General features: G+C 47.7%; 2 protein-coding genes across 2 annotated transcripts; both read left to right on the top strand.

Moving 5' to 3' along the window:
* Nucleotides 1-6,954: 6,954 nt before the first annotated feature.
* Nucleotides 6,955-8,340, top strand: LOC119163290 (chitinase-3-like protein 1). The gene has a single exon (XM_037415256.2). The coding sequence runs from the start codon at nt 6,955-6,957 to the stop codon at nt 8,338-8,340; it is 1,386 nt and encodes a 461-aa protein (XP_037271153.2).
* Nucleotides 8,341-8,590: 250 nt separating this feature from the next.
* LOC142795183 (uncharacterized) lies at nt 8,591-17,482 on the top strand. Its single transcript, XM_075886015.1, has 4 exons — nt 8,591-8,617; nt 10,326-10,702; nt 13,932-13,997; nt 17,138-17,482. Exons 1-4 carry the CDS (start codon nt 8,591-8,593, stop codon nt 17,202-17,204), a joined length of 537 nt encoding a protein of 178 aa, XP_075742130.1. The 3' UTR covers nt 17,205-17,482.
* The last annotated feature ends 342 nt before the right edge of the window (nt 17,483-17,824 follow it).

The following is a 17,824-nucleotide window of genomic DNA, read 5'->3' as shown; positions in this document are numbered from 1 at the left end:
TGTTTGTTTTTTTTTCTTGCTTGCTCGCGCCTTTCGTGGCATCATTTCCGCGTTATACTATAGACTCTGGTTATACTTATCAATTCTACAGCCTCAAATAATTTGACGTTATAGCTTAAACGGAATGATACCAGCAAGAGTGATCACCAGTCTCCATCTGAACGCGATCCAGATCCAAATCTGTACAGATAGGAACAGTTACAAGTCGTTTCTATAGTACAAATTCTGAAAGAGTCGAACGATTTTACGCATTTCGACACGCAAAGTAATGGGAGTGCACATTTCATTATTACATTTCCAATTAAGTGCTGAATTCTGCGCTACTTTCTGAACTACTTCCTAAACTACTTTCGCCACCATTCACAACTTGAGCATTCCCCCCTACCCTTACCATCTAGCTCTTTCGTATGCCCCGCCGTGGTGGTCTAGTGGCTAAGGTACTCGGCTGCTGACCCGCAGATCGCTGGATCGAATCCCAGCTGCAGCGGCTGCATTTTCGATGGAGGCGAAAGAGCTGTATGCCCATGTGCTCAGATTTGGGCGCACGTTAAAGAACCCCAGGTGGTCGAATTCCTAAACTTCCGGAGCCTTTTACTATACGGCATCTCTCATAATCATATGGCGGTTTTGGGACGTTGAATCCCACAAATCGACCAATTACTCCTTTCGTACTGGTCTAAATTTCCGGAGCCCTCCACTACGGCGTCTCTCATAATCATATAGTGGTTTTGGGACGTTGAATCCCACAAATCGACCAATTACTCCTTTCGTACTTCCGAAGGTTCATGTGTACAGATTCTGTCGTATTTCCAAAGTGGTGAAATAAACTAAAGGAAGCTATGCTCCGATCGGCGAGTCCGGAGATTTCGCAAAGCGTTTGCACAGTCACGCAGCAGCTGCGCATGCACTTTGCACTGTGTGCAGTGCCGTAGACAGATATCTGTGTGTCCTGCACCCGCCAAGGAACTGATAATACTTTACGCAAGCTTCATTGCGAGCACATCAACAGTGGCCACAACTTTTTCTTGAGTGCCGCGCGTCAGGGAACAGGGCATCTCAACCTGCTAGCTACTGGCGTAGGCAGGGGAAGCGCTCCCCCCGTTCCTTGAAACAAATTGCGACTGCGCTAATGCAGTCAGCTGACGGTAATCAAGCATAAGATAGGCCAACACAGCTGGCTTACGACATGCCCGGCAGCCATTTCCACGTCCCCGCTCTGCGGAGGCGCGGGCTCGTTCGTCGTGACCAATACATCTGGGACCATGAGGGCGACCGGCGTCGGTGTCCTGACCATACGCGACCGACGGGGTCTTCGGGTCCTCGGTCGCCCCTCCCGGTCGCTCCGATGGCTCCTCGGACGAGCGGTGGACGCCTGCGGGTTTCTTCCAAATCCTTTTGCCTGCCGAAATGAAACCGGGCTATAGAAGGTGGGCTCGATATAGCCGTATCAACTGTCGGCCATAGCACTTGATCGAATCACAATGAAGAAATTACTCGCTTATTCACTTATAAACAAGTATGCTATAAGAACGCTAAGCGATTTAAGTAATATAAAGCAATTGATTGCCAAGTCTCAATACATAGCTTGCAGTGACGTCACCATCGACGTCATCCGTAGGATCGACTGAGAAGATAAAAAGAGGAGATGGCTTTCGTATGCGTCGTCTCATCAGGGTTGCCAACCACTGTGTAATAACCCTACTTGTAGGGTGTTCCCGGTATTTTTCGGCCAGTGTGGGCGTGGTGACTCAAGGCAATTTAAACTCATAGTTTATCAGTGAAAAATGAAGACCGACGTGACATATCTTAGTGCTATATTCTTGAACAGATACGAATTGTCACCGACTCAGGGTAAATATGAAAGATTGTACGTACGTAACACGTCCTTGATAGTTTTTTTTAATGGACGCGTTTTTTTTTTAGTTTTCTTTCTGTCGTTTCCCACCTGTTCGTTGCATGGAGGGTTTTTCGATTTTTTTTTCGAAAGCCTGTCGTTACGCAACGCTTCCTTTATTTCAATGCCAGTGCAAACGCGCGCTTCTCAACGGGAGCCGTCAGTCCACCTTAATTCAGGGAGTGGTCGTGATGCGGCGCTATATGAGGGGTCGCGCTGCTCACGTGACACGTGCGTGGCGTCCGAACGCTTTCCCCCGAAGATGCGATAGACTTATTTCCCACACCAGTACCATACGTCTGATTCAATCCGTCATGCTGCTTCTTTCCGGCTCGAGACAATGCCACAGCCGCGTCACAGAGCAGCGCGTGCAGAAACGTCGCAGTGACGCTTCCCCATTGGTTGCCCTCATAGCGCCACCAACGGGGACATTCTATCTAAAAAACACCGTAAATTTTCACTTTTGCTTGCGTATAAATACACCCCCATATACAAAAGCATGCACAAACATACATAACTATGAGATACCCCCCCCCCAAAAAAAAAGAAATATTCTGGCTATGCTGTTGATATACAGAGTTGCTAACATGCAGAAAGGATCATTCTAAATGTTGCCAACCCTCAAGAGTAACAGGCTGTTTGTAGCCAGTAACATCTATTGCCTCTAATGAATCTCGCACCTTCCGGGGAGCGTGGCGGTCGCTGGCAACCTTGACCGCGATATCACCCATCTCAACGGGTGGTGGATGGATGGTCTTCGAAGGCGTCTCCTGCAGGTCCGGAATCTGCAAGGGTCCGCGCGGCGGTTCGACTGCGTCTCCCGGCGAAGCCTCCTGTCGGGCAGACGTCGCGGCAGAATGGTCTTCTTCACCGGCTGCTGTCGCGGCACGCGAGTCCTCGGCCTGCGTCGCGTGTCTGGCAGTTGCTTCGGCAGAATCGCCGCCAATGGTCGCCTCTTGAACGCTCTGCACTTGACCCATTTCGTGACAGTATGATGATGATGATGATTCCACAGCCATGGCTCGCACCCACTCAGGGGGATCAGCCTAGAATCGATGACTTAATTCAGTAAGATTTTTTTTACTCAATATTGAAACCACCCAGCGTAAAAAAAGAAAAAAGAAAAGGCAGAACGAAAGGAGTGCAATAGTTGTTTGTCACTCCTTCAGAAAAGACAATTATTCATTACCTTGAATAGGAATCAGCATGGTTAAACAATGCTCTTCTGTATGCTGGATTTTTTTTGCAGGAATAATAATCACGCAATTAAAAGCTTAATTCTTTTACTTTCATTGAGGTACTTGCAAACTGCATTGAAAACGTTCTCGTGGCGGAAGCCCAGATCGCAAGCACCGAAGGAAAGTATATTTTCTATAGTGAGGTTAAGCCCTAGGCTAGCGAATGGGAGGACTAAGAGTGTTTTCCTGAGCAATTTGTATCGGCCACATAATAAAAAAATAGTGCTCTATTGTTTCCGATTCTGAACAAAAGTTGCATAGCGGTGATATCGCCAGACCAGCCCTATGTGAATATAAATTTAACGGAGGAACACGACATCGAAATCTCGTTATTATTGTTTCCAACTGTCTTGTAGGACACCAATGAATTTTCCACGGAAATCTTAAGTGAGTAAGACGATGTGATCCACCTTCGGCTTTTTTTTCACCAGGTGAGTCAAACGCGTGTTGTTCTTGTTCGCCTTCTCTTGTAGCTCATACCCACTGTCGGCGGCAGTCGTGAAGGGATGCTCCTTCCATGACTACGTCACCGGTGGTGGCCGATGGACGTTGGCAACCGCCGCTCACCCTCCTTCGAGTGCGTCCGACGCTTCCTCGAATCCCGGCTGCGGCGGCTGCATTTCCGATGGAGGCGGAAATGTTGTAGGCCCGTGTGCTCAGATTTGGGTGCACGTTAAAGAACCCCAAGAGGTCGAAATTTCCGGAGCCCTCCACTACGGCGTCTCTCATAATCATATGGTGGTTTGGGGATGTTAAACCCCACAAATCAATCAATCACGCTTCCTCGATCTCAACGAATCCCTCACTCACTCCGTTGGATATACGGGCCTCTTGTGCCGTGCTTCTGCCGGGAGATTCTCCGGTGCGTGGATTGTGTGCTGCGGCTCTCGCTGCGCATGATGCCATCGTGCCGAGGGTTTAAGCGGCTGGATTTCGGCCACATCGAGGCTAACAGGACTCTCACCGGTGAGTTTGGCAGTGAACTTTTTTTCTAGGGGCGATATGCTTTATGCCGTGGGTCGTGCGTCCGCGTCGTATGTAGTAGTAGTAGTAGTAGTAGTAGTGGTAGTAGTAGTAGTAGTAGTACTAGTAGTAGTAGTAGTAGTAGTAGTAGTAGTAGCAGTAGCAGTAGTAGTAGTAAGTAGCCACCTCTTGTTTAGTCCTTGGAATGTCCGCTGGATGGTGGTACTTGTATATGATGAATATATGGTGAAAATATGCGAGATGGCGGTACTTAGATTGCTCACTTGATGGACGAACGGACGGTTGGACAGATGTACAGACGAACCGACCGGTGGACGGAGGACGGACAGACACACATTCGGATGCACGGACGCACACACGCGCGGACGGATGCATGAACGACGGAAGCATGCGCGGACGGACGCTTCGCCCCACTCATCATCATTCACTCCTTGGATATGGTATGATTTTTTTTTTTTTGTGTCTGGGCTACGCATTCAGTTGAGTGTTTCGCGCGGTCCCGTTTTACCGCAAAAGTTGTTTGAGATCCCGACACGGGTCACGCATGGTGTCATATTTGTCCGCCGCCGCCGCCGCCGGTGTCTCTAACCACTATCGCACGAAATAAGAAAGAAAAACTTAAGATGTAGAACGCCGACGACATGGTGACATTGCTGGGCTGGTCCACTGCGTGCCAGCCCAGTAATGTACCGCTGAGCCACGCCGGCGCTTGGGACTCTTTCGCAAACTTCCCTTAGGCAGGCTTGATGTCGGGAAAGGAATCGCGTTAATACCGGTAATAAAGCGTTTTGTAACAGCAGAAGGACAACAGGCGTCACACAGTGCGAATTGCGTAACGGGTGGGTCGTTCAATGCTCACCCATTACAAAAGCTTGTTCTTCTCCACCTGTTAACTGTGGCGCATACCCACTTCAAGCATAATTCTTCATCGTGTCAGCCAATGAAAAACAAAATTCGCCCGAAAATCGCGATGCAAGTGTTTAGCAGATACCACGTATCGTGAACGACGAAGGATGACATAGGGAATGTCTTCCCATTACACAATGATTAATGGCATTGTGGGAACCCTGCAAGTGTGCTTGCAGAAATCATTCGGGCATGGTTCGCGCAAGGCAGCAGTTACAGGTTACAGGCAGCAGTCACAGCGCTAATATAAAATTAAAAAGGAGCGCCAGTGGCATTAAAATTAGATTTCATTTTCTTACTATTGCAATAATTGCTCCACCCTTGCAGGGAAGCTGATCTTTCTCGTTTTTTTTAGTTCATTGGTTTAACGGTTTTCATCGCAGAGCGCGAACTGTGCCACTGTGCTCGGCGGTTGCTCAGCAATGGCGCGGCGAGTTTTTTGGAGCACCACCGCCGTTGAGACTTACAGCTTCGCTGATAGAAAACGGGATCACATAATGATGTCTGCACGCAAATGCCACCTGAACAAAGTTCACTCGTTTTATTAACGTGGCTCAAATTTATGCATGGTCACGCCGATATACGACGTGACCGAAATACACGGGATATAAACGACTGAATGCGGCTGCGTCCTTCGTGTATCCTCGTGTCACTCGGTCGGTCATAGATAATACTTGGCTAAATTTGTCGTTATACGCGGAAATTGCCGCGTATGCACACCTTAGCGCAGTATGCCAGATTGGCGCTGAACTTCCACCCCTGTAATGTGGATGTGGCTGTACCCTTTAGATCGGGCGGCGGCTAACGCCACCTAGCCATAATACTTAGTGACCTAACCATTAGATTTATATTTTTTTCCTTTGAATAGAGAGTTTGAGGATTCGTACTTTGCAGTGAAGGGTTTAATTTTCACTCGTGCCTTGACTTTAGCCACCAATCAGATAACCTCCTTCTAGTGAAGTATACCCGCTTAAAGTCTATTTTGCCCTCCCTGTCCTTAAACCCCAGTGCTTTGAAAAACTCTGCGCCATCATCCTGAACTATAGGGTGAAGCCCTTTACAGAACATTATCAAGAGTTTGGCAGTTTCTTCTTCCTCTCCACACGCACTGCATACTGTGTCTACCCCTTCGTATTTGGCCCGATATGTCTTGGTTCGCAATACCTCCGTCCTGGCCTCAAACAGTAGAGAACTACCCCTAGTATTATCATAGATCCTTTCCTTGGCAATTTCCTGCTTAAAAGTCCGATGGATCCCTAGTGCGGACTTCTTATTCATGCCAATTCTCCACATGTCAGTCTCCGTTTCCTTCACTTTCATCTTAACCGGTAGTTCTTTTTGGTTTGGCCACCTGCTGTTTTCTAAGTATTTACCAGTCAATTTCCTGGTTCGCTTCCTCCATTTTCCTCCACATGAGCATGGCGCCCCCTGGGGTCAAGAAAGAGAACCTGTTCCTAAGCCACCATACCACACCGATGTCACGCCACTGTCTATACTCCCTCGCTCTCTCTTTACACCCAATCTCTCGCGTTCACTCGATCGCTTTCTATGCTGCACTACTGTTGTTTTGAATTAAGGTTATTCTTCCTTTTTCTTCTTCGTGTACATGGACAGTAAGTGTAACTGTCTATGAAAAACAAAGGGGTTCTGTTGTATTGCTCTGTGTTCGTGACACCGGGCCATCATCATCACCATCCCAGTCGCGAGGCCACGAGGAGTTGCATCATTTCTGTGTTGGGTCAACCAGAGAACAGCTACAGTCAACCAAACAACTACAGCTTGTGCTGTTTCGTGAAGCGGAGGCTCCGCCGGCATCGCTGTGACTTTCACGACGTTCGTCAGTGCCGCAGCGTTTTCGTGATTCAATTCTTACCGTAGAAAGCATTCGACGTGGTTTGCTTGGTTCACGTTCACCTTGAATCTCACTGAGCCATGGAAGACAATGACGCCCCCGCTGCTCGCCGCAGTACCTCGCGACGGATTTCCAGCGACGACGAATCCATCCTGCGCTACATAATGCGCGACCATAATTTTTGCCTCATGGCTTTGCTCGTCCTCGGTGTGCTCACTGTGACCAGCGCGTGCATCGCCATTGTCGCAGCCGTTTTTGAGCACTACTGGACGTCAATCAACGACGACGCCGTACCGCTGATGGGAGTCACCCTCGCTGCAAGTGCGGACGCCCAACAACAGTACGGTCGGTCTGGTGCTCAAATCGCCATGCAACGACAATTGGACGAAGACGCGAGCCGCATCGTTCTATGTTTCGCGAACTACAGCGCTGCACCCGGCTCTCCGCACCATTTCGACGTGGACAACGCGTCGGCCATACTCTGCGACGCGCATGTCTTGGTATCCCTGGGTTTAGACGTGGAGAAGCGAGACTTGCGCTTCAAGCGCCCCGTGGAAGATGCCGAGGCACTGCTTAAAATGGTCGCGCTCTCGGCACCTACTTGGGCCTGCGTCGGCGGTGAGGCCGCAGATTCGGAAGACTTCCGCCTACTGATGCGCGAGAGGAGGTCGCGGCTCGCGTTCGTGCGCAACGCGGCATCCTGGTCGCGTCGAAATGGACTCGCCGGTCTGGTTCTCTACTGGAAGTACCCGACCCGAGATGATCGCACCAATTTCAGCACTTTCGTGAACACCATGCGCGTCGTTTTCGACCAGGAGGAACTCCGAGTGAGCGTTGTTATACCGTGGGAGGCTGCCAGGAGGCGCGAAGGATATCACGTCCCCGCACTCTACAGCCGGCTGGACTTCGTCATCGTGGACACACACAGGACCGTGAACCCGGCAACATTCCCGGTCGCCACGTGCCAGAGCCCGATGCGGCCAGTGTTCAGGGCACGCCACAACGGTCAGATGGGTCTTTCCTCAGTACTCGATGATTTATCTATGGTCACGGATCACATGCTTGTAAAGACCGTGCTGAGTGTCTCGTTTGCCAGCGCAACGTTTACCCTCAAGCGACACTGGATAAAGATGACCCGTGCAGGAATGAGTGTTCTAGGTCCCGGCCGGCCCTTTCGCCACACAAATAGATCAGGTCTGGCGAGCTACTATGAGGTTACGGAAGCACTGATACGTAACGCCTCGCACTGGCACCGCGAAATAGATGGCTTTTCACGCTGCTCCGTGGCCTATTCGGGGGACCAGTGGATCGGCTTCGAAGACCGCGCCAGTCTGCGCTCTAAGCGAGCTGTGGTGCGCAGGACTTCCGGTCTTGCTGTGTGGGACATAACCATGGACGACTTTGCAGGGGACTTGGGGCCTACGTGGCAGCTTCTTCGTGAAGCTCATGATTTGGTGCATGGTTAAGCCCTCAGAACAAGAAATACTGGCATTGGTGGTGTTCGCTTTTTTTTCTCAGTGTTCCCTCGCCTTAGATATCAGTCAAGGACAGTAATGGCTCGCTCGAGACGTCGTGCATTGTATGAAGCTGTCATACGGTCTTGTCAGATGGAGTAAAAACGGAGTGCACGAACACTGCCTGGATAAAAAACCTTGTTTTTTTATCCAGTGGCCGTGGTCGAACTTACAACCGGTAGACGCGAATGGCACTGCTACGATGTACGCCAGGGATAGTGTGATTAAGGTAAAGCGAATAAATATATCGGCAATGCGTACATGTGGCCTGTGCATTTTTTATTGTGTACAATGTTAACGGAAGACATACCGATTCCTAGATATTTCAAAAGGTTCGGAGTTGGTTTTGAACTCAAAAGGTCTTGAGTACAAAAGGTTTTGAGTCTACAGGTTTGGTAGAGGAAAGCTGGGTCGGCGGCCTCCTTAGTCACCAACGTAGTCTTTGTTATTACTTGTAAGAAGCCCGCGCACAATGATCGACGTGATTCTTGGTGACTTCAATACTGCAAAAAAAACTGCTTGCACATCACTCTTAAAACTTTTATACCAGTTCTGGCAGTACTTGATCATAAGGGACGAGTTAGTTGTAGTGCCAGACGGCCATTCCGTTTTCCAAAGTCAAGTATTCGTATACATAAGCAAGGCGTACATTGGTAATATACAAGATGCTCTCATGATAGACAGTTTACATCTACCTACGAACGGCGAGAACAGACATTCCTAGTTTGAGTGCGAGAGCACTAGAAAAACCGACATCGACAGCGTTCACTCGATTAATGTAAAAAAAATATTAGAGCCCATGCAGGAATCTAATCCAAGCATACTGCGTGATAGTTAAGTATTCAACCGCAGATCTACGCCAGGTCTACGGACTGCTATGGAAACAGATCTTGTGTTGCTGAAACGTCAAACGTGCATGGCCACAGTGCTATAGCGTGTAATTTTATAAGCGTTTACATATGCACTCCTATGATACAGCTGTCACGTTGGGTTAACGTCAGTTGTAGTTTAGCGTCATCCACTGAAGTTGCTGCAGGTGGAGGGCGACCAGGTGACAGTGCGTGCAGAGCGCTTTAACGTGCCGAGATAGCACAGGCAGAAAGCGAGCGCGGGGCACTGAGCGACCGGCTTTTGCAAGAAAAGCGGCGAAACGCGTGTGGCGCAGCGCCCCCTGGCCGAGGATGGGAGTACTATAGCATGCCTCTTCTCAAATGCGCAATGTAAATTTGACTTTTTCGGCATTATGAGATCTCAAAAATATTTTCAAGTCTGACGTAGCCGGACGACACATGCACCAGCGTACATGATCGCGTACAGATATCAGCTGTTCTAACGGGGCAGGGACGTGTGACTGCACTTGCATGCAGTTGCACTTGCAACTGATCTTTTTTATGATCCGACAGTATTATTGTGTCGTTGAAGAAAGGTACGCAGCCGCATTCGTGACAATGAGCGGCGAAAGAGTGCGGTTTTGGCTTTGATAGTGAGCGTTCGTGTTTCCGAAAGCGAACGTTGATGCATCTTTGCTTTGGCAACGATAAGTGGGCAAAGGTAAGCCGCCAAAAGTAATCCGTGCGTCTGATTACCTTCAGCGCTGAAGGTAAGCCTGCTCAGTAATGAAAAAAGTAAAGGGCTCGAGGTTTAATACCGAAACTTGCTCGTCTTTACGTTTGCTCAAGGCTATGGCGTGCGCTGGTGAACAGACGTAACTTCTGGTCTTCTTGCCAGCCCCTTCTTCCCCTCCTGCGCAGCTTTCAACGCGCTTGGTGAGAACAAAGTGCCTAGAGCGTGCGACAAATTTCTGTATCTGCGCTCACACTTGACGCATTCTAAAGAAAGTTTTTGTGGCACTTTACTCAGGAGGTGATGAACTAACTTAATGAAGCTACTGGGGAACGAGTTGCAGGACCTCTTTAGGGACTATTTTCTTCTATCAGAGGCTGCAGACCTCAGCGGTGACCTGGTTTCTTGTCTACATTCGCACGTTCCGCGGCAGCAGGATCAGCAAAAGGTACCCGGTTGTTGCTGGTGCCCTGAGTGACCAAGTTGGGTGCCCTCTGACAACCCTGATGCCATGCCCCGGACAACCGAGCACGTCAGCGACAGGGCCACCACCTGAGCACCATGGTCACCACTGCTCGCTGATCACCCGAGCAGCGCCGGGTTGCCGTGCCACCGACGGCGTCGAGGTGGGGAGCGCCTCGTCCCCGCCCCGTGAACAGTCAGATGTTACACGGACAGAAGAGTCCGCATCGCCAGTCCGGAACAGCTTCCAAGACTGGAAACTGCTGCAAAAAGCACTTACCTTACAAAGGTACGACATTTACAGCTACTCCGTTAATCGCAATGACGAAACAGTGGAGATGCTGGCGAGTTCCATAAAAGTGGAGCTTTCTTTGACGTTTCAATTAGTTTCCCGTGCGTTCGTTTTCTTCTCTCTGAATAATGCAGAAGTTTAAGGAATCATGGACGCTTGGAAAGGTAAAAAGTCCTTGAACACGAGGGGGGGGGGGGGGATGTCTTTCAAGGTGACGTTTCGGCGAGTGTCTACTTCGTAGCAGCATCTGCCTAGACCTTAGCACATCTGCGTGTGTGTCCAACCCTGTTGACACGGCCACTGATTCTGTAATCGACAAGGTTTGTTCTGTTTTTGATTCGGCACATAGCGGCCTTTATGTCACGTTCGAGTTCACGGTGGACAATCGGCTGCAGTTCCTAGATTTATAAATCAGCGCTGGGTCGGAACACATGTGCTGGATGTACAAGACAGCTCTGCTGCAGTGGTCTAGTGGCTAAGGTACTCGGCTGCTGACCCGCAGGTCGCGGTATCGAATCCCGGCTGCGGCTGCTGCATTTTTGATGGAGGCGGAAATGTTGTATAGGCCTGTGTGCTCAGATTTGGGTGCATGTTAAAGAACCCCAGGTGGTCGAAACTTCCGGAGCCCTCCACTTCGGCGTCTCTCATGATCATATGGTGGTTTTGGAACGTTCAACGTCACAAATCAATCAATCAATAGATGTACAAGACACGTAGCGGTAGACCTATCTGGCCATTTCAATCTAATCGCAGGAAACTCGAAGAGATACATTGTAAAATCGTGCATGTTGCAGGTGACCGAAAAATCGTGTCAGCACAGAACAGACAAAAGTATGAGATTGTAAATAGAGCGCTTGAAAAAGAGTGGCTATCCAGACGGTGTCTTGCCTGCAGTGGCGGAATGCTGCCTAAAAGAGTTAAATAGCCCCGTGAAGGCGAAGGAACGAAGTAAGAGCCCGGTGATGGTGTTGCCGTACACGCACACAGTAGCGATAGATTAAAGAAGGTGGCTTTCCGGTATGGTGTGCAAGTAGTTTTCTCTGCGCCCAACAAACTGGTAGGCTTGTGTAAAAAGATAACGCCGGAGGCTCTGAAAGGCGACGCCAGAGAAGAAGCATGTAGGGCTAGACACGTCAAAATATTCGCTGAGAGCAGGGTGGAGTGGTGTACTTGATTCCCTTGAGCTGTGGTGCATTTTACGTCGGACAGATGGGCAGGTGCCTTAATATAAGCCTCCAGGAACACTAATTTTTGTAGTAGGCGTGCCATAGAAGGCAATCTTGCTCAACACTGCTTTCATTGCAGGTGTCAACCTAGCTTCGGGGATAGTACCAGTTTGGCTCACAGCAATTAGATAAAATCAGGAGAACAATCATTGAAGCTTACTATATGGTGTCTGGGAAGTTTGGCACATGCGTTAGCGCACCTTCGATAGCACTTCCGGATAGACACGTGGCATGTTTACAGAAACAAATAAAATGAAAAAAAAAAGTTTGATAAAAGCACGTGTATTACGGCATTGATAGCACCCCTATAGGAGCATGCGTGATAAGCTTGCAGTGCCCACCCCCTTGTATGTTACTCCTCCTTTTTTTGCTATTTATTTCAATGAACTTCAGTTGTTAAATGCGCTTTCCCTGTGCCAGTCCAGTTTTTCGTCCTCAACTTTGCAGCGCAGCCTTTTCCTGCTGTGTGTGTGTGTAGTTTCGTCCACTCTCGCCCAATGAAAGTAGAAGAGTAGGAGAGGGCAAGTGAGTTGGCTCCCTGTCCTTTCCTTCTTTCGGACCCACCCCACCCTCGTTTTTTTCACTTGCCATCTCCTTCTCTTCTGCTTTTATTGATTGGTGGAGAGCAGACGAAACACACACAAACACACTAAGGAATGCAGTTGAAGCCTCCGAAGAAGACACTTGTTGAAATGTCAGTTTCAACGACACCCGTGTTCAAGGATTTTTCATGTGTCGTTTTTGAAATATTTGACCCCATTTCCAGTTTTTGGCTCTCTGCAACACTTGCGAGCAGGAGTATCTTCGTGGACACAAAAAAAAAATCTATTTGAAAAAGGTATCGCTGATAATTGATTACCTAGTATGACGTCTATGCCCAGCGTTTAAGTGCTTATTAACGCCTGGTGTCACAAAGCAGATGAAATGTTTGAATGCCAAAAGCAAGGAGGCGGAAATGTTGTAGGCCCGTGGGCTCAGATTTGGGTGCACGTTAAAGAACCCCAGGTGGTCTAAATTTCCGGAGCCCTCCACTACGACGTCTCTCATAATCATATAGTAGTTTTGGGACGTTAAACCCCACATATCAATCTATCAATGCCAAAAGCAATGTTGCGCCATTTTCGTCCACAACAACGGTACACGTGCGGTCGATTCACGGCGTTAATACATAGCGACAAAGATTGTGTTTAGCTTTCAGTTCCATGTGTGCGTAGCCAGGTTGACACACGTGCATGTTTCGATAATGGCATGTGCTCTGATTGCAACACGCGTGTAAATATGAGGACAGCTTGACATTGCGGCCGCGCATGTGTCAGTATTATACTTGAAGTTGGATCTGAGCCCAGAACACGCATAGTTGAGCTCAGTTACACCGGGTGCTACTTTTGTGGATGACATTACGTTGGACGTACAAAACACAACACATTTTTCTTTCTCAGTACATCCTTTTTGTTTCTGCGAACTGATAGCCTCATGGTATCCTGCAATGAATAAGAGGGAATGACCACACGTTACTTCAGACCTACAGCAGCTGCTACAGCATTCTATTCAAACTGGAGAAAAGTTCTATCCTGTAGATCGTATCAAAACATTGCTTTCAGAGAACGAGTAACATCACACCCAATCGCAATGATTTCATTTGTGTATACGTTTATATGGCCGGTTCTTACATGTAAGGAGTAGAACAGTTCTTCTTGTTGTAAACGTAAAATGCGCGCATGTTAAAAAGTGTCTCATGCTAATGTGCGAGCTTCGTCGAAAACTCGCCATTTGTTAACGACTTGCTCCTAATGACGTAAGTGCTCCGACTGATTGCGCCGCAACTTTGCCCGGTTGGGTTGGCCACGGTAAAATTGCACAATCATGACGGAACGAAACAATCGTACTGCTGTTCTTATTTTCTATCACTACTGCTCGTGTAACGGAACGGTGGCCAATGCATATGTACTACCATCAACTCAGCAATGCACAATTCTAATGTTCAGCGTTTCTTGCCTCAGTGAAATGGAGGACGCAAAAGAGGAGGATGCCGGAGCTGCAAGGTCGGAGGCCGAGGATGCCAAGAAGTAAGCCTCGCTAATCGCTCTCATTTGTGTAGTGACGATCCGGCTATTTAGATATTAGTAATCATACTATCAACGAAAGCTTATCTCATTACTACTGGTATATGAACAAGCGCTGCACTTTATTGTAATCGTCAAGCCGTCTCCCATTTGAAGCAAGCGCTTCAAACATGTAGTTGCTATGGTCAGCCTTTTTTTTTTTTATTTGATCTTGGAGCGCGAAGCTCGGTATGAACAAGGTCATTGTGTTCGCGGATGCACATTGGCTTTTGTCGATGATCGTTTAATATTTCTTCAACTCTTTGTTTCTTGTCTGTATCTTCGTTTCAAAGACTACTATTTTACGCTTGATTTCAGTTTTCTTTCGTGATAGTGAGAGATTGATTAATATGTGGGGTTTAACGTCCCAAAACCACCATATGATTATGAGAGACGCCGTAGTGGAAGGCTCCGGAAATTTCGACCACCTGGGGTTCTTTAACGTCCACCCAAATCTGAGCACACGGGCCTACGACATTTCCGCCTCCATCGGAAATGCAGCCGCCGCAGCCGGGATTCGAACCCGCGACCGGCGGATAGTGAGAGACAAAACTTCATGAATGCACTTGTATTTTGATGTGATTTTTATGCACAGAACATTCTTAAATAACATAAAAAAGGACAGCCATGGACATCATGCGCTGGGACAACACATATATGCGTGTTATGCAAGCATTAGTATAATAAGCGACGCTTTTTATGCATTAGCTCGCAACTTTCCGCATAAATACATTTTTTATAGCAGCCTCTCTAACAGTATTACTCAATGATTTTTTTTTTAACGCGAAGCAATACCTCGAGGACGAAAGGTACTTTAAGCATTTCTATTTACTTATCTACCGATATCTGGCCAGCTACGTATTGCTGCTCTCGTAGTTGCCTCATTACTTTAGTATAGACCAAAATCGGCATAGGGGGGCATGACGCTATGAGAGCATGTGTCTGGTTCGGACATAACGTGAAAACCATGTTGTGTATATGTCATGAAGTTCTTTATTTGAGTCATGTGTGTCGAATACCGTATACTTGGGCTATATATTGTGCGGGTATGCGGCTCTGCACCTTAAAGTTTGTATCTACCTAGAAGCGATGACAACAATCGTCGGTAATTTAAACGAGGGAACCTTTAAAAAATCCGGCCTCGGCAGCATTGATCCGACGGCTGCAAAGAATAAACATCAGGATCATAGCAGGAATCCAAATCAAGCATTACATGCGTTGGGGCAAGGTAACTTGCAATTTTGTTTAAATATGTGTCCGGGATTTCGAACGGAAAGTTTACTGCTTGGAATGATATCACGTGGGGAGTACAACCACATTTTGATATTTTGCTGAGCACAACTCTATTTCCTGATATGCACTGGCGAATTGATGTCGAAAATAAGTAACGGCTGCTTAGAAGTGCACATGGACGTTTTATTCTGCTGAAGTCTAAAACCAATGTATGAAGCTATTTATTTGCCTGCGGCGCTTGGTTAAGCGCTATATTTTTGTCTCAGGTAGAAAAGAAAATAAGAACGCACACTATTGAATGAATATTCATTCGAAGTGTTTTCAACCTTTGGTCCGGGCTACCCGAATTAGATTTTATTTTTTTAGAGCAGTAGGTTGAATACTACAAGTGCTTGTAATTTTCCGAACAGCACATTTTATGCCAGCACCATACGTGCGAAGTTCGCGTAATGCTGGTTTTCGCACTATGTCCTAAAGAAGCCAGTTTGTGACGCGGTGTTGTGATCAGTTATTAATATTAAAAAGCGACTGAAATTAGTACGCACAGTCTGTGATGACTTGAGTTTCGCCATCAGTGAGGGTATCATGACACCAGAAAGAGAACTTTTTGGCGAATTTACACAATTAAGCCATCACACTTCAGTGTTGTATTGTTTACAAGCGTGGTCACATGCCGAGAAGAATTAAGCCTTGAGTAGGCGTACGGTAATGGCTAAACAAACCCGCCACGGTTGTCGAATGGCTAAGGCACTCAGGTACTGACCCCAGTGATGTTCCGTACTATGCCGAAGAATTCCCATTCAGAGACATGAAAATTTCATATTTCGGAAAATTTTCCCTGGAAACGTTGACGAAATTCCCAGCATATTTCCCTGCACAACAGTACCAATTTCCACACTCATCCACGCACACACACTGTAGTTACACGTGTCTCACGTGCTGGCGACTTTTGAATTTTGGCAGTGGAGGGCGACTTTAGCCATCCACTGCCTCTCGACAAAAGCATGACTGCATTTATTCGTATACTGTTAGTACACTGCACATTGTGGGCTTCAAGTCTAACACCAATAGTGAACTAGAAATCGCCCCGCGTAAATATCAGAAACAAATTTCAAAGACTATGTTTGCGTGGTGCATGCGCCAGAACCGATCACCGCAGACGAAGGCGCACTGTGATCGCTAATTATCGGTAGTCATAGAAGAATTTAACCATTCTCTGAAATTCTCTGCAATATCACGAAGATTACTTTTTCCAATTGGCTCGAAATGACGGGCATAAATTCTCCGGTAAAGTGAAAATTCCCTACACGGAACATCACTGGCTAACCCCCTGGTCGCGGGATCAAATCCCAGCCACGGCGGCCACATTTTCGATGGAGGCGAAAATGCTGGAGGCTGTGCGCTTAGATATAGGTGCACGTTAGAACCCCAGGTGGTCTAAATTTCTGCATGGACCCCATCACTCCGGTGTCTATCATAATCGTATGGTGGTTTTGGGACGTTAAACCTCAAGAAGTTTTATTAATGGCTGAAAAAAAAAAACATGTCGAACAAAGACTCTTTCGACGACATGTAATACCTTCATTGTATACAGCGCTCACGGCGGCTAGACTTGTTTCGCTTCCAAGACAGAGGTGACAGTTTCCTTCTAATTATTATTGTTTTGAGCGACGCGTTACCTGCATCCTGGAACCCAACAAGCTTGCTAACGGGTCACGAACGATCTAACAGCACAAGAAATATGCAATAGCAAATACGTGAAACAAGTGTATCAACAATTTCTCGCTCAAATAAGACTGTGATCCACTCGCGTATACTTACTTCAGTAAGAGATCTTGCCTGTAGCTTTACGTTCTGCTCCTTCATCCTAGATCTGGACCTGGTGAACAGCTTCGTGAGTCGGGACATCCCAACTGCTGCAAGTCAAGGCAACAGTGAAGGAAGCGACGAGACGGCCATGGCGGCCATCATGAGCTTGCTGGAAGTGGACGCTGGACTTGGTGGACCGGTGGACTTCAGTGGCATGCCGTGGCCCTTGCCTTGAAACACCCGTTCGCACTCCTGTTTACGCAGACCTCTCACGAAGCATTTCTCACGTCGAACAGAGAAGAATACATCATCTATGGACACTCATGCGAAGACATTGCATCTAGCCTGTATTCACACCGAAGTGTGTACACGTTAGCGCACAGAATTATAAGTCACGCTTTGGTAAAGACCGAGCCCAGCAGAAAACGTTTCAAAAAACTGACGTCCATCTCTTCCAGCGTGGTTCCCGGTAAACCACGTGGCGTGCTTGTCGTAGAGTCCTGGTTTTAGTATTAAGGCTTCGTGTGTTTTAACAGCGAGTTCTGCTTCTATACAGCGATGTCGGTTGTGCTCTGCTATTTCCCTGTCCACAGATTAACGTGGGAGCACGTCATACAGCCGCTTTGCGAGCATCGTTAAGATAAACTCTATACCCTTTCTGCGCATTCGCTGAATGCGTAAACGCACACATTTGGAATCGCAGGCCTCAGAATAAGATTAACTAAGGAGCACTGTGACGAAGCACAGCG

This window comes from Rhipicephalus microplus, chromosome 2 (assembly GCF_043290135.1).
Source record: "Rhipicephalus microplus isolate Deutch F79 chromosome 2, USDA_Rmic, whole genome shotgun sequence".
NCBI lineage: Eukaryota > Metazoa > Arthropoda > Arachnida > Ixodida > Ixodidae > Rhipicephalus > Rhipicephalus microplus.
The sequence above is the reverse complement of the archived record's forward strand: the minus strand, read 5'-3'. Positions and strand labels throughout refer to the sequence as shown.

Excerpts from the sequence above, each read along its gene's own strand:
- LOC142795183 (XM_075886015.1), top strand. The coding sequence starts at position 8,591 with ATGTACGCCAGGGATAGTGTGATTAAG. Across the intron at positions 10,703-13,931 it reads AAAGCACTTACCTTACAAAG|TGAAATGGAGGACGCAAAAG; the intron begins GTACGACATTTA and ends TTCTTGCCTCAG. Across the intron at positions 13,998-17,137 it reads GAGGCCGAGGATGCCAAGAA|ATCTGGACCTGGTGAACAGC; the intron begins GTAAGCCTCGCT and ends CCTTCATCCTAG.
- LOC119163290 (XM_037415256.2), top strand. The coding sequence starts at position 6,955 with ATGGAAGACAATGACGCCCCCGCTGCTCGCCGCAGTACCTCGCGACGG.